General features: G+C 37.3%; 1 protein-coding gene across 1 annotated transcript; it reads left to right on the forward strand.

Annotated features, from left to right (window-relative positions):
- Positions 1–12,131: 12,131 nt before the first annotated feature.
- gbp (glycogen synthase kinase binding protein) lies at positions 12,132–14,146 on the forward strand. The gene has a single exon (XM_077527987.1). It carries the CDS (start codon positions 12,264–12,266, stop codon positions 12,780–12,782), a length of 519 nt encoding a protein of 172 aa, XP_077384113.1. The 5' UTR covers positions 12,132–12,263; the 3' UTR covers positions 12,783–14,146.
- The last annotated feature ends 1,257 nt before the right edge of the window (positions 14,147–15,403 follow it).

Below are 15,403 nucleotides of genomic sequence, written 5' to 3' on the forward strand. Positions count from 1 at the left end.
AAAATGTATTAAACTTTAGTATTTGTTGGTTTTAAAATCAATACATTTCAAGTTATAAAGGAAAAAAATTGAAGCAGCCATTTTGTACTGAAGCAATCATTTTGTATTTGCTTAAGTATGAACTTTACTCATATTTTTCAAGTATATTAAATATATATATATATATATATATATATATATATATGTATCATTATATTTATTTATTATATATTTTATTTATTATTAGTAATTTTTCTTTTATTTATTATATTATATGTTAGCTTTAATTTTAAAGCATTGGCCTTATTTGTCACTATATGTCATTTTTGGAAAACAACTTCCTTTTTTTTCCTGTTCTTTGCAGTACAAAGCGTCCTAAAGACATGCTTGGTTGAGTTTGGTGCATAAGAACACAGACAACGATAGCAGCAGTTGTCATTGAAGACCTCAGATTTCATAAAATTAATGTTTTCTACCCTTTTTGCTCTCCTGGTGTCCCCATACTTTTGTGCATATCGTGTTTATATGTAAAAAGACATCAACAATGACTGTGGTGTTTTTTGTTTTTATAATAGAAGTCTACTGTTTATCCAAGCATAAATGACTCCTGTTGTGCATGTGCGTGTATGTATGTACATGATGGGGCATCGTTCAGCTCCCAGTTCTACCTGCTTACCCGCCCAGTGGAAGTGAGTTAGATTGCGGCTCATTTCTTCCTTTTAGATAAGAGCAGAAATAGAAAGCATGAGAGCGTCTTATCAGCTCAAATGACTTTACAAATCTGTGTGTGTGTGTCTCTTGGGACAATTAAACCTCTATCGGACCGGAATAAAGCTTCAAAGTTTGCAACCATAAACATACAGCATTAGTTTCATTTTGAGTGTGCGTAACACCTGGACACTTCATTGGGTACACCTGCACGGTCTGAATCAGGGATGAGCAGGTTCATACTCCAGGGACTCAAATTTGAGTTTTATAATGGAGATATTGGCCAGGTCAAAAAATAAATAAATAAATAAATAAATAAATAAATAAATAAATAAATAAATAAATATATATATATATATATATATATATATATATATATATATATATATATATATATATATATATATATATATATATATATATATATATATATATATTTATATATATATATATATTTATATATATAGCCGGCAGGACTTCCTTGTTCGCCTGCTCACTCAACCAATGACAGGCAGTGTCCAACCCAACTCACGCTTAGGACCGCCCCCTCATTTGAATAACATTTCGACTTGGCAGTATGGCCCAAAGCTGCCAAAATTAAAACTAAATAAATAACTAAATAAATAACTAAATAAATGACTATATAATAAATGACTAAATAAATAAATAAATTACTAAATAAATAGATAAATAAATGGCTAAATAAATAAATAAATAAATGACAAAAAGTGAAAATAAAAACAGATCGATTTCCATTTATATATTTCTTTTTTAATATAATTTTCGTATTATATTTTTTTATATTCATTTATATTGTCACTTTTAGTCATTTATTTATTTATTTAGTCATTTATTTATTTTGAATCTTGGCAGTTTTGGTCCTCCATAGTATGAAGCCGACGTCTGTTTGTATTTTTTTGTTTGTTTGGTTTTTTTTGGTAGGCGCGATGCTTATATTGTCACATAATTTCTGTTGGTTTCGACAGTCAAAATGTTCTAAAACAGCTAGGATCTCAACTTTGAAAACTGTCTGGCAGTAAATGAGTTTCTGGTGGAAAAAGTTTTGAAATGTCTTGGCCTCATTATTTCTTTTTGTGTTTTACTCTATATCTACTGTAAATCTCTGCTCAGTAGGAACAGCTGTTACAGAAGGAAGCAAGCTTCTCTGTGTCTTGTTCTTGCTGTTAATTACGCTTCATATCTTCCAGCAGAGCTCAGTGCTGCCCCACATGTTGTGGCACAATGTGGTACTACATTGAAAACATGCCTGCATGCTATAAGAACAATCTTTAAAACGTTCCCTTAAAAACAGCGATATAGTAGGGCGCAAGCGATGTGACGCGGCTCACGATGTTTATTTATTACGGTTGTCGTGGTGCAACTGTACAGATTGTCCTCAATGAACTTAAACCAGAGAGGATCAAAATATATATGACATTATATAATGTGAATATTATTAGTTGCAAACCATATCATGGGTTCATTCGGTTCATGAGGTGAAAACAGGAGTCGACGTCTAAACCAGTCAGCACTCCCTCACATACACACATGCACACACGTGCCGTAAAGGAACGTTACATAATTTGGTGTTTTGCGAGTGGAGGATATATGTGGGGTCACTGTGCCCTCCTCCAGCGGCTCAGTCAATCAAATCGTACTGTCTCTGCACAGCTTCTTCTTCACTTGTGTGGAACGTCCCATAAAAGACATGTTGTGGTCTCAGTTTTTTTTTCTCAGGTTTTTTTCTGGCATTATGTAACACACTTGATGTGTACAGCGCTGCCGATTGCATCATACGGACTCCTCCTCGTAAAGAAGCACCACTATGGGTTTACTAAGCACGTGTTCTAAAAGATGCGTGTGGTTCTGATGAGCAGGGTGAAAGGGGGGTAACGAAGGAAAAGATTCTTTTGAAAGCTGAACTTATGTGACAAAAAGACTTCTTTCACACAGAGATCCTGCAAAATAGCTGCATCAGAGCCGAGTGTCGGATTGTGCCTTTCACATAGGACAATGACGCAGAAAAATGCGTAAAAATGTTTAGGCATGAAAAAAGAACAGGAAGTATTCTTGAATACTGAATAGTCTTTCACACAGTGATCCTGCAAAATAGCTGCATCAGAGCTAAGTGTCGGTTTGTGCCTTTCACACAAAACACTGACACAGAAAAATCCGTGAAAATGTTTCGGCATGAAAAAAGAACAGGAAGTATTCTTGAATACTGAATAGTCTTTCACACAGAGATCCTGCAAAATAGCTGCATCAGAGCTAAGTGTCGGTTTGTGCCTTTCACACAAAACACTGACACAGAAAAATCCGTGAAAATGTTTCGGCATGAAAAAAGAACAGGAAGTATTGTTGAATACTGAATAGTCTTTCACACAGAGATCCTGCAAAATAGCCATATCATCTGTGCCTTTCACATTTCAAGTCAGACATTAATTTTCATGAAACATGATAGAAATCTATAAGAAGTACATAAAACGGGACTACAAAAAAGAACAGGTATGGTATGTGGTGTTATCTATGTTTGCCTAAAAATGTTGTCATTTCAGCTTACAGAACTACATTTTGAACTTGAGAAAACACATTATGGTTTTCTATGTAACCTTTGCCTGGTGAGCCTCATGCTGTTTCACAAGTAAACACATTTCATTTAAGATTATTTGTTAAGCGTGTACTTGCCTAAATATATGTTATTACATAAAGACTTAATATATTGTTTTAGTTAAAGTTATATTTTCGAGCAGTATCTGAACTGCACATTCCTATTCTACAATTTTGTCTATTTGACATCCATTCTTTGATTAAAAATAAATAAATCAGAAGACACTTAACGGCTGCTTGGTGCTTGTGTTCTGTTTTTTTTTTTTTTTTTTTTTACATAGTACTTACTCGAGGAATGAGTTTGCGGACTCCGCTTGACTTATATTATTTTTAACGCTGCATAAAATTCACTTAATTTGATTGATGAGCTTTGTTCCAATACTTTTGTCCATGTAGTTCACTTAAAGCGCCCTCTAGTTGGTGTCGTAGTCAAAACAGAAACAACCAGGGTCAATGTATTGTTGGCATAGCGTCAATGTGAATCTCCCCTTGTAAAGAAAGATTACATAACCTGAAATGTGGGTGTACTTTTTTAAGTCCCACGTGGATGATTAACGGTCCCACCTGGACGTGAACGCTAAGAGTGGCAGCCATTGTGTCTGCAAATTAACAAATCATTGTGTCTGTGAGATTTTGGTGGTGGTGGAGACAGGGTCAAACATTTCTTACAGTGTGTATCTGAGTGTTAGCATGTAGCATATATAGCGTGTTGCAGAAACAGTACAAAACAAACACAAAATACAGCATGCTATATACACTCAATCATCTAGCTAGCATAAATCATAGATAAGCATGTAGCATTAAGATCGAACATGTTTATATGTTCAATCACGAGTTGGTTGGCCTTAAATCAGGATTAAGACCATGGAATATATGTAGCATCGTAGCATGTAGCATACAGTACAAAACAACAAACAGCCTGTAGCATGTGCGGTTAATATTCTAGCATACATCACATAGATAGATACACATGTAGCAGGCTTAGCCGTGTTTGTGTGGCCAATCATGAGTTGCGTGGCCTTCAGGCGGGTTCAACGCCATCATTTCACAGTGTGTATTAATAAACATTTTTCCTCTTCTTCGTCTTCTTCTCTAAATACGCTGCTATTAGCCGGAGATCACGTTCCCGTGCGTGTTTACAAATGTGCAACACATAAATCCTTTCATAGTACTGGCAGCCATGTGCCTCGCATTCCTCGGGAGAGAGGGAGTATAAAAATGGTCGCTCGCTCGCTCGCTCTCTCTGAATGAAGGAAACAAACTCTGTGAACTTGAGCGTCTGGCCTCCCGCCAACTGCTATCAAAGTTGATCCTCTTGTGTTCTTTTCCAGACGGGAGCACGGCCACAAAGGCAAATGCTTGACGACGTCAACAAGGAGTGCTTTGGAATTGTTCGGCTAATCACAAAACTTTAAATATTTAACTTTGGTCAGTGTGTTTCGAATATTTGTACTGTCTAAAGGGTGGATAAACTTTTGTCCTAATTTTTAGAAAGCCCACATGGGCCAAATCATGTGTAGTTGACGTAAAAAACAAACAAAAAAAGTATACGTAAAATATGTAACACTGTTTAACTATAAAATTATTATTATTATAATAATTCCAATTATGATTTCTTTTTCTTATCTTTTATAATTCAAATAATTAAAATTCTTATTTTAAAAGACTCATTTTAAATAAATAAAAGATCTCTGTATGTAATTTTTGTTGATAATAAAATAACCAATGTTATCATTTTTAAATTTGATACTATAATTCATTAAACAATCATTAATCAAATAAATAGAATATGTTGAATCGAAATGTAAGAGTAATTCATATAACAATAAATAATAAAATAATTTATCCTCTTAGTATTCATTTTAGATTTATAATTAATGTTATTATAATCACTTAATAAAAATAATATAAAATATTATATCTAAATGAATAAATATGAATGAATAATGTGAATAAATTCTCATTTTAAAAATTCTATTATTGTAATGTTTATTTTAACAATTACAATGAACTTCATGATCATTTATTAACCAAAATGACATCAAATTATGTATTATAAGACTTAAGAAAATAAATTAAGTGACAAGTCCAGCATTTGCAAATAAATAACAATTTAAAATGTAATTACATTATTTTATTTATTTATTTTTTTAGAAATGGGCTGTAAATTAAATTACATTAAATTATATATTTATGTAATTAATACCCGCGACCCTTGTGAGGAATAAGCAGTGAAGAAATTGGACGGATGGATGTAATTAATAACCCCTTTTTTTGAATTTTAATTCTTTTTATTTATGTATTTTTTACTTTTTTGGGTTCTATTTCTTTGTTGTTGTTGTTTTGTTGGAATTATTTTATGAACCATTGTTTTCTGGTCTGACAGTTTCCACTACAAACAAAATAGATTTTATTTTATTTTTTTTAGCCTATTGTGTTTGTCATAATTATACGCCCGCGTCTGCGTACATAGAGGCGATCAACTTTATCACTTAGTCATTGTGTGAGGCTTTCCCACAATTTGTATACAAGCCATGATGTCATTGATGAGAAATTGCCACAAACTCATCAACATGTTTTTATGAGCTTGCGTTTGCTGCATCCCCCCCCCAGGTTGTAAATACTGGTGCATCTCAAGCGATATCCAGCAGCGGCTCATATTTCAAAATTGACGCCTGTCGTAGTATTTTAATGCTCCTGATGTATAAATAAATGACTCCCAGTTTGAGCAGTTGGGACGTTGTCCTTGTGTCCCGTTCGAGAGGTTTTACCTTTGATGGCCTCCTGCAGGCTCCAATAATTCAGCACACATGCATGCTCATAGTTTAGTTATTTTATTTGTCTTATCTGTCTAAGACAATTTTATCTCTCTATTTATGCTATCAGACGGATATCACGAATGCAACCATGTGGTCAAGGACAAAAGATGACAAGTTCATGTGGATAGTTGTCTTAACACATTGAAAATATTTCTTGAAAATAGGCCAAACACAAGGGTCAACCTTTTTTAATATTATTAATTTCATTTTATTTTGGATTATATTGTGTAATATTTTTGCTTCATTCATTGTTTGATTTCATTATTGTTATTAATGCCTGGTATGTTACTTACCAATTAAACACATATTAACAAATGTAGAAAAAAAATCATTAAAATTTATTTTTTAAATATCAATTCAACTAGAATTATTTGAAATCAAATCAATTTTTAACAACCCATTACACTTAAATTCAATTGCTAATTAGCCATAATCAATTTAGAAATAATTAAGTCACCAGTCTAATGGATGCATGGATAAATTATACTAAATTAAAAACATATTAAATAAAATTTGATACAGTATAATTTTGTACCTTAACTTCTATCAAAAATTAAATTATATTGAATTTAAAATAGGGTCCAGAAATGAAATGAAATTCCATTAAAAACATATCAGTTAAATTGTGATAACGTGGAATTTTAATTTGAAATAAAATTATCAATAAAAATATTTTTTTTAATTGAGGAACGGTCTATCAAATAAAATAAAATAAGATGAATAAAATTTGAATTAAAGTCTATCTCAATTAAATCATTTTGAAAGTATCTTTTAACAAATACAAAATTAATTTTCTAAAAATGCTTATTTTTGGTCCAACATAAATTAATGAACGAATTACATGTATTATATATATATATATATATATATATATATATATATATATATATATATATATATATATATATATATATATATATATATATATTGTATGAGGAGCATGTGTTTGTCATATTAATGTGCCTTTGTCAACAAATATCCACGTGGTGATGAACTTTATCACTTTATGATCTACATAAATCATTTTTACAATCCACCTCTCTAGTAACAAAGTTGAGGATTGTTACTAGACAATCGCCCCAGTGTGCTTCTCTTCCAAACAAACAAACAGAACAAGGAAACACGTGTTCCAATTCCCCTCAAAAGGCCAATTTCACTTCCTCTTTAAAACAGAACATTAGACACATTTTGAGATGACTCATTTCTTTTTTTTTCTGAATAGGAAAAGGCGTAAAGGCAACAAACAGGCTTTTCTCCTCCACTTCCGGTACATTCCTCTGCTCGGAGGGCACGTACCTCTCCATAGTGGATCGTAATCATTCTGTTGACGTAGCGTGTGCTCATTTCTCACACATCCTCTCCTATTGTTTTATCGGAATGAAAGCAAACAAAAAATATTACAGTTGGGCGAGTATGTGACAATAAAAAAGTAAACGGCTCCAGCTGCATTCGCATGACATCATTTCCTGTACTTCTTTCTTTCACCGAACTTGTGTGACCTGTGAGCAAGCAAAGATTTTTTTTTTGTCTGCTCCTTTTTGAAGTTTCTGCTCTCGCCTCACCTCAACAAGTCTCAACTAGCTCTCAAGTTTATTGCCACACACTTGATAGTTGAGTTCTAATATATTAGCCATCCGCCACTATAAATGAACACAAGTGCAGTCCAAACACGTGCGGCGAGAATGATCCGGCTATGTTTGGCGTATAATCCCGCCAACAGATGGACAGCGGCACGGTGGAACAACAAGACAAAAACATGCTCAATTACAGGATTTGATTTAACCTTTAATCTCAGTCGTCGAATGTTTTGATGTTGTTGTTATTCTCTACGTTTTTTTTGTTTTTTGTTTTTTTACTTGTTTTTAGGTTTCACAAAAATAACAAAGCACTCCACACATTCAAAACGACTTTAGACGACATAATATGCAAGTCAGCCAACAACGAGGCACTCTAAAGTGGCCACACAATCAGCTATCGAACATAAACAACACGGCTCATTAGGCGAGCATTAGTTAAAGTCTCTTTAAACTATCCAAAGTGAACATGAATTTTCTGGGTGTAGCAACAGCTAGCTAGTAGCTAGCTAGCTAGTAGCTGCACATCACAATTTCGCCAGGTAACGATGCCAACAAACATGCTCAAGTTCTTATGCAGCAGGGGGAGGGGTGACTTAGGCCGGACTTCAAAGTAGGTCACTACTCACCGTTTTAGCCACACCCCAAAAAAAAATAAAAAATCAGGAAAACTGAAATGCTGAAAAACAATTCATTGCTATATCTCCATAACTGAGTACTACAAAAGTTCTCAGTCTTTACACATTTTCAGCTATTATTTTAAAACATGAAGAATGTATTTAGAAACAAATGTCTGAATTCACTTCACAGGGTTTTTCGGCAAGTCACAAATAATGTTGTCATGGTTAGGTTTAGTCAAGTCAAGTCACGTGTTCTATCAAGTCAAATCACCTTATTAATGCAGTCTTAGCTCCAGTATCTGGTAAACAAAACGGCAGGAAATCAAAGGTATAGCCACCTCAATTTCTTCTTACTATTACTCTTCACAGTATACTAGTATTATACGGAAATGTGTTCAAGTTGACTCGAGTCCACATCTCTGACACAAACTACTACTACACTCACAAACTGTATCCAAAAACGTCATTTTAACAGCCTTTGTTGCCATGTGTTACCTAAAAATGTCTTGCAACATGACTCAAATAGTACAGAAGAGGTTTGCCATTGTTATTTTTGTGACGTGTCACATACCATGGAACTCTAATAGACACCGTGCCCCAAATAGTTGCAATGGTGGGTGTGTCAAGTATCTTACGCCATCGACACTGTTTCACACGTTGACAATGAGGAGTCAAAATCTTCAATTTGTGCTCCAGTAGACTCCGACATATTGACTGGCCACAATGTTGTGTATGCCCCATATTTAGGTTGTAAACGAGCACCTGGTGCAGTACTAAAGGTGATCTTGCATTTGTGGGGAGATGCTGTCTTCAGGGAAAATAAAACATTTCTAGAAAATGGTAGTCACTCCACAATGTTGTGTGCGTCCATGCTTTCGTTGTAAATTGTTCTGTTCACAGTACTAATGATGATCCCACTACTTAATTACTGTAGTGTTCAAGTTATTATTGCTAAAATAAATTAAAAAAAATACTATCGCTCCACAATGTTGTGTGCGTCCAATGTTTAAGTAGGAAACAAGTTCCCTGTGCAATATCAAAGATGATTTTTTATTTTTTTTTCTTTCGCACCAATTAACCCATTACAGTAGCCAGATATCTGGCTGATCCACAATGTTGTGTGCACGTGCATCCATGTTCATATTGTAACGAAGTTCCATACACAGTATTAATGATGAGCTCATGTAATATGTAAACAACATCTTAAATTAGCCGTCCAATTATTAATGTTAGTATACACTCCTACATGTGGTCACTCCACAATGTTTTTGTTGCAAATGAGTTCCTGATGCAGTTTTGAAAAGGGTTGGTGACCCCGTAAAGATGAGCTTACGTTTTGAGGATATGCCATCTTTAGCAACAATTCAGTAGAGTGGCATGTGGCCGCACCACAATGTTGTGTACATCCAGGGAGCTATGCTACTTGATATCTGGTTTAAAACTGTCATTTCAATTTTGGTATTAAACTAGTTTCACCTGTTATTAGTTATATCAGTAGCATTGTTTATTATTCAAAAAATGTTTTTCGACAAATACTGACAACTGTTGATATTAAACTTTGAGAGCCGTTATCAGATGTTTACTAGAGTTCCAAAACTTTTTGGGTCACGAGAAAAAAAAACTTTGTGTTTTGATCTGTGAAAAAAAAAGTCTTTGTTGTGTCAACACTTCCAGTAAAAGTCAAAAAGTGAATTGGGCCTTCACTTCCTCGTGCGCGTAAAAGTTGTTTTGTGGTCAAGTGTTTACTAAAACGTGATCAGGCTGCTTTGAGAATAATGTTTGGCTTCATGCCGTTGCTGGCACTGACTTTCATTTCCAACATTTTTTGGTACCACTCCCAGCAGCGCCTTCTCCTCCCACTCTCACTCCCCCCACCCCCGACATCGTCTTACTTGCCACTTGCCTTTGAGCCACACAAGAAGTCTGAGTAGGGGCCCTCCGATTGGTTCACCACGCCACGTGTTGGCAGACATAGTAGCTCCTTATATGGTGACAAGGGCTCTCATTGACTGGAGCATCAGGTTTAACTGTGGTGTTTCTCAGAAAACACAACTGAACACCATGTACTCCCCACTGCAACACACACACAAGCCTATTGTCAGTATATACATGCTGGGTGCCACGCTGACTACACATGGCGACCATGCACTCAAAAATACTTGCTGAAGACTGTTTTCAAAGCTTCGAGTGAAGACAGGCACACTTTTATTGCCTCATTTTAAGTTTGACACAATTCTACTGGTGTAAAATTCCTATTTTGTCCTTTTGAGTGCCCTTGAGCACTCTCTTGACAAATACTGTACCTTGATATGATTTGGTTCATTGGTTGCACTCGAGTGCATTTAGAATATTGTCAAACAACACAGATCCAAATTATACAACCTAAAGGTTTTGTTTTAAGTTCATGTGAGGCCACTAAAAAAATTTTAAAAAAAGTTTAAAAATCGTTTTTGATATATTTTCACTTGTGGTGTAAAAACAGAAAAATGCGATGAGAAAAAAAAAAGATTTTAAAATGTGTTTTCATGAAAATGCATTAATGTGCATATTTATTCAAATGCACCCCACCTTTTTTTTTTTTTTTTTTTTTTAATTAGTTTTGGTTCAAATGAGGATGTTGTTCTAAAAAGTAATGCGTGGTATTTCTTCTTCGAAACCAAAATCTTATCTTTATTGTTTCATAGGACACAGCATGTTTCCTTAGATGCATTCAAATACACTTTTTTAAAATGATGCATAAGATATAAACCATTCCTTATGTATTTGCTACTCACCAACACACAAACTAACAGCTGCTAAAAAACTGCAGTTTTTAGTTTACATTCAACTTCAGGTTGCAGCCAACCCAAGAGACATGATTCGTATCGTGATAGTGAAAATTTCAATTTCAGCAACCCATGGAGGCTTCAATCATGTGCACTCAAACAACTTTACATAGTTTGCAAAACTATGCAATGATAGGGAATACAACTCTGGGCTTCATGAATGCGAGTGCCAATTTGAATGGAGAACTTGAATATTTTGATGAAAAAAAAAAGAAAGAAATGTATGTGTCTACTCTGCATTTATTAGTAATATTTTATGCTGGATCTTATTATGGCGTTCTGTTTGCAACTGGAGGTTGATTTTAAAATGTATGAATAAAGTTGAGTTGAATTGAGTTAAAAAAAAAAGAAAAGAAAAAAAGAGTCAAATTATCAACACTTTTTACAGACCACTTGGTTTGTTTAGGTTCAAATGGTTAAAAGGTTGCTTTCGAAAATGCAATGATTTTTCGTCCCCCACAGGATGTATTTGACGTGGATGTAAAACAAAAGGTTCAAATAACACCAATTGTTCCTAACAGAACACCCCCCCCCCCCCCCACACACACACACACACACACACAATTTGTTTGTTTTGGTTCATATGAGGATGTTATTATGGAAAACAGCATTGTGAATTAATATGTTCTTCCTCGTGATGCAAAAATATAATACCCGAACGTTAACGGTTGCTTTTATTCCCAGTCTTACCGAAAACGTGCTTTGTTTGGTTTGGTTTCCCTTGACAAGCAGTTAGTTACGTAACGTCCATTTGTCGAGAAGAGTCCAAAAGCAGGACAGCGGTTAGTTAGAGTGAAAATTATCAACGTCTTAGTAAATCATTACATCGATACTGTTAAAAGTAGTAGATTTGTTTGACACAATAGTTGAGTGCGTAATGTGTTTATAAAACGTCTCACTGATTTTTTAACACGAGTCTGGTGGTTTTGTTTCGAAACACCCCCTGTCGGCCCCTCGGCGGGAGACTTGGTACGTTCATCTCTACACGTCATCCATTGTTTACAAATCAACGGAGCTTGTTGGGAGGCTGGCGGCGTGGCGAGAGCGAGGACCGAGGAGTGGTGCGAGGAGCGGTTCCTCTCTCATTCATCCCCGACAACAACAACAACAACAAACCTACTGGCGCTCACGATGCCCTGTCGAAAGGAAAACTACATCTTCCTGGAGCAGTCCGTTACCGTCGACTCCAAAGAGGTGGACGCGCTGGTGACGAGGATCGGCGAGGCGCTGCAGCTCCACAACAATAGCGGCGGCCACCCGAAGAAGACTTCCTGCTTGCACGGACTCACCACCGGCGTGGGGAGCGTGGTCAACCCCGCCGGGGTCGTCGTCGGAGGCGGAGGAGGACTGGGAGGCACCACCGCCACGGGGGCGCCGGTTCCAAAACGGCAAGGCTGCTGCATGCGGCTGCGGAACCGCGGCAGCAGCCGGGCGAGCCCTTACCACATCCCCGGCTCCAGTGACCAGGAGTGGGACCAAATCAAACCGTGGAACAAAAAGAGGCTGCGCGCCGACGAAGACGACCCGCACCGCCTGCTTCAGGAGCTCATCCTGTCGGGCAACCTGATCAAGGAGGCCGTGAGGCGACTGCAGTTCTCCGCGGCGGACTGTGGAGACTTCCCCAAGGCGGCGGACAACGTGGCTTGCTGACGAGGCTTCAAACACGGCTCCTACCCCCTCCGCGGTCGTCCATTTGACTTTCATGTTAAACCGGACAAGACTGGTAGCTGTGTTTTATCCCCCCTTCTGTTTCCCCCAAATTTCTCATTTTTCGTTTGACCCGGAACGTTGGCACCGTTGCGTCAGCGCCAGGCGATTAGCCCGCCAGTTAGCTGCCCGGCTAATGAGTCGTGTTGTTTATGTTTGAAAATATCGACTCATGAGGAGGGGTGTGGGGTTCAAAGGGCCTTCCGAATACACCGGAATTTGCTCATTTTCATCGACATTTCTTCCTTTCCTCTCAGTTGAATGACATTTCACATCGAGGGTTTTCACGTGTGTGATTTTTGAGGGTAAAATGGACGCCATTTTCAAGACGACGCAAAAAAAAAGAAGCATTCACACACGTAAACACGTTTGTTTTCTCCCACCTCATCCCTTAGAATCTGTTGTCATGTTTGGAGGCTGTACTGCAAACTACTAGCCTTATCTACCCCCACATAGGCCTACATGAACTTTATCGTGGAGGGAAGTTATGGTGATGTGTGTGGCCATTTTGTTTACACTCGGGGAGAGGAGACAGGAAGCATGTGTGTACCTTTGTCTCTCATTTGACTTCCCTTGGAGCAGCTACTTTCACTACCAAAAACCTCATCTAGGACACAATCTGTGTCATTTTTTCTAAAGCAGTTTTTCTACACGGCACTGTAAAAATGTGGTTAGCGGTACGGGGTTTGAATCCCGGTTTCTGGTTTCCTCCCACATTCCATGTAACATGTTAATTGAAGACTCTTAAATTCTCCATAGGCAGTTTGTTCCTGCAATAGGTTGGCAACCAGTCCAGGATGTTCCCCTGGGATAGGCTCCAGCTCATCCATAGTCCTTATGAGGAGTATCGGAAGTTTTTTTGGGTCCTACACCAAGCAATGTGACAACAAAAAAGGCTCTTGTGGTGGGAAGCCTCTAGGTGTCCTCTGAAAGGGGATCCCGGTGGGCAAAAATGCAGGATAGTGGGGGTTGGGGTGTCAGGGTGCGGGAGGCGGGCATGTGAAAGCAAGGCCATTTCCCACAGGGCTTACTATTACTTGGGTCTGTTTGTTTGCTTGTAAAACGGGGGGGAAGTGTCTGGTCGACGGTCACATGACGACACTTTTGTGGTGCTCTTCACCTTTTTGGAATTCCGATGAGTTCTGTTGTTTGTGTTTTTGTTTTTGTTTTTTTTTGTTTCTCCTTTTTGTATTCGTGCTCCGTGTAAAGAAAAATGCACGACTGCTTCGTAACGAAGTACCTTGCTAATGTTCCTGAATATTCAGGGCCTTTTTTGGTTGTATTAATAAACACTTTGTTTTTCCAAACTTCTTGTTGTTGTCTTCCTGACTTCCGGGAACGCCTTGTTGTGACTCAAACCTCATTGAAAGTGTGTCAGACTACTTTATCCACGTGTGCGTGTGTGAGCGTGGACAACGTGGTGTTGGCGGACACATGTTCATTATGAGCCTATAAATATCCCCCGAGCACCCCCCCCCCCCCTCCCTTTCTTCCTCCATGTGGAGGGGAGCACAGTAGGCTGTGAAAAACATGTTTTGCAGCGTCCTCCATGTTGTTTACAGCAGCTCCCTCTGCCGCTTCTGCTCAGTCACTGAGTGTCATTTTTCCTAGTAGAAGAGGAAGCTTCAAACTATCACCTTGGCACCACAACTGCCGTGATGTTTTCTTCTAGGTACAATGGAAAGTTAAAACACCGGACTAGTGAACCCTCATTTAAGTTGCGTATTTGTCACGCCCAGTTGTAGTTGACTGTAAAAAGATACAAAACAGAGGAATAAGCAGGTAAATTTAAACACTAAAGTGTTCAACCAAACCATAAAAGTTTGTCTAGCAGTCCACTAGCTTTTCTCCACTTGATGACTTAGTGTGTTTAATGCTAAATGTACTACTTTGAAATTCTTTTGTCACATTCCCCCTAATGATACATTTGAACAATGAGACCCTTGTGTTATTGTGGAAGCACCAAGCATGTGGACCGTGGCTTGTGACATAAGATGTGACTAAAAAATGTCAGGCAGCCGAAAGGAACATCTGAACTTTATTTGGAGTTAATCAGAGTTAACATAAAAGAATGAATAAAAGTCACAATTTTTTTTATTGAAATTCTGTTTTGGAAGCATGAAACTTGCATTTGATTTGGGCGTCAGGGAATTCAGTGCTCTCTCCGGGTAAATTGGAACTTCCTGGCCGCGTGGCGTCACCATGGTAACGAGACAAGCTGTAGTTGCACTGAACGTGCACTTGGAGGCAGCATTTTACCAGAATTGACAATGTCTTGGAAATAGTGTGATACAGTACTCTAAAATCTGGTATCGATCCAATTTTAAGTCAATACTGGTTGATATCCTCAATACATATATCGATATACTTTTTAACAAGGAATGTGCGTCATGAAATATTTCATTCTGAATTTTTTTCATGAGATCTGTTCAGGTTGACGCGCTGGTGACGCGCACACGTAGCACATAATAATTATGGGCTACATGTGCGGGTGTGCTGTTCGCCAGGACAAGCCTGAGCCAAACAAAAGAGGCCCTTATATCGGCACTTTAATTATCGACCAT

The sequence above is a fragment of the Festucalex cinctus genome, chromosome 7 (assembly GCF_051991245.1).
Source record: "Festucalex cinctus isolate MCC-2025b chromosome 7, RoL_Fcin_1.0, whole genome shotgun sequence".
Taxonomy (NCBI): Eukaryota; Metazoa; Chordata; class Actinopteri; order Syngnathiformes; family Syngnathidae; genus Festucalex; species Festucalex cinctus.

Bases quoted from the DNA above. Each gene is read 5' to 3' on its own strand.
- gbp (XM_077527987.1), top strand. From the start codon at position 12,264: ATGCCCTGTCGAAAGGAAAACTACATCTTCCTGGAGCAGTCCGTTACC.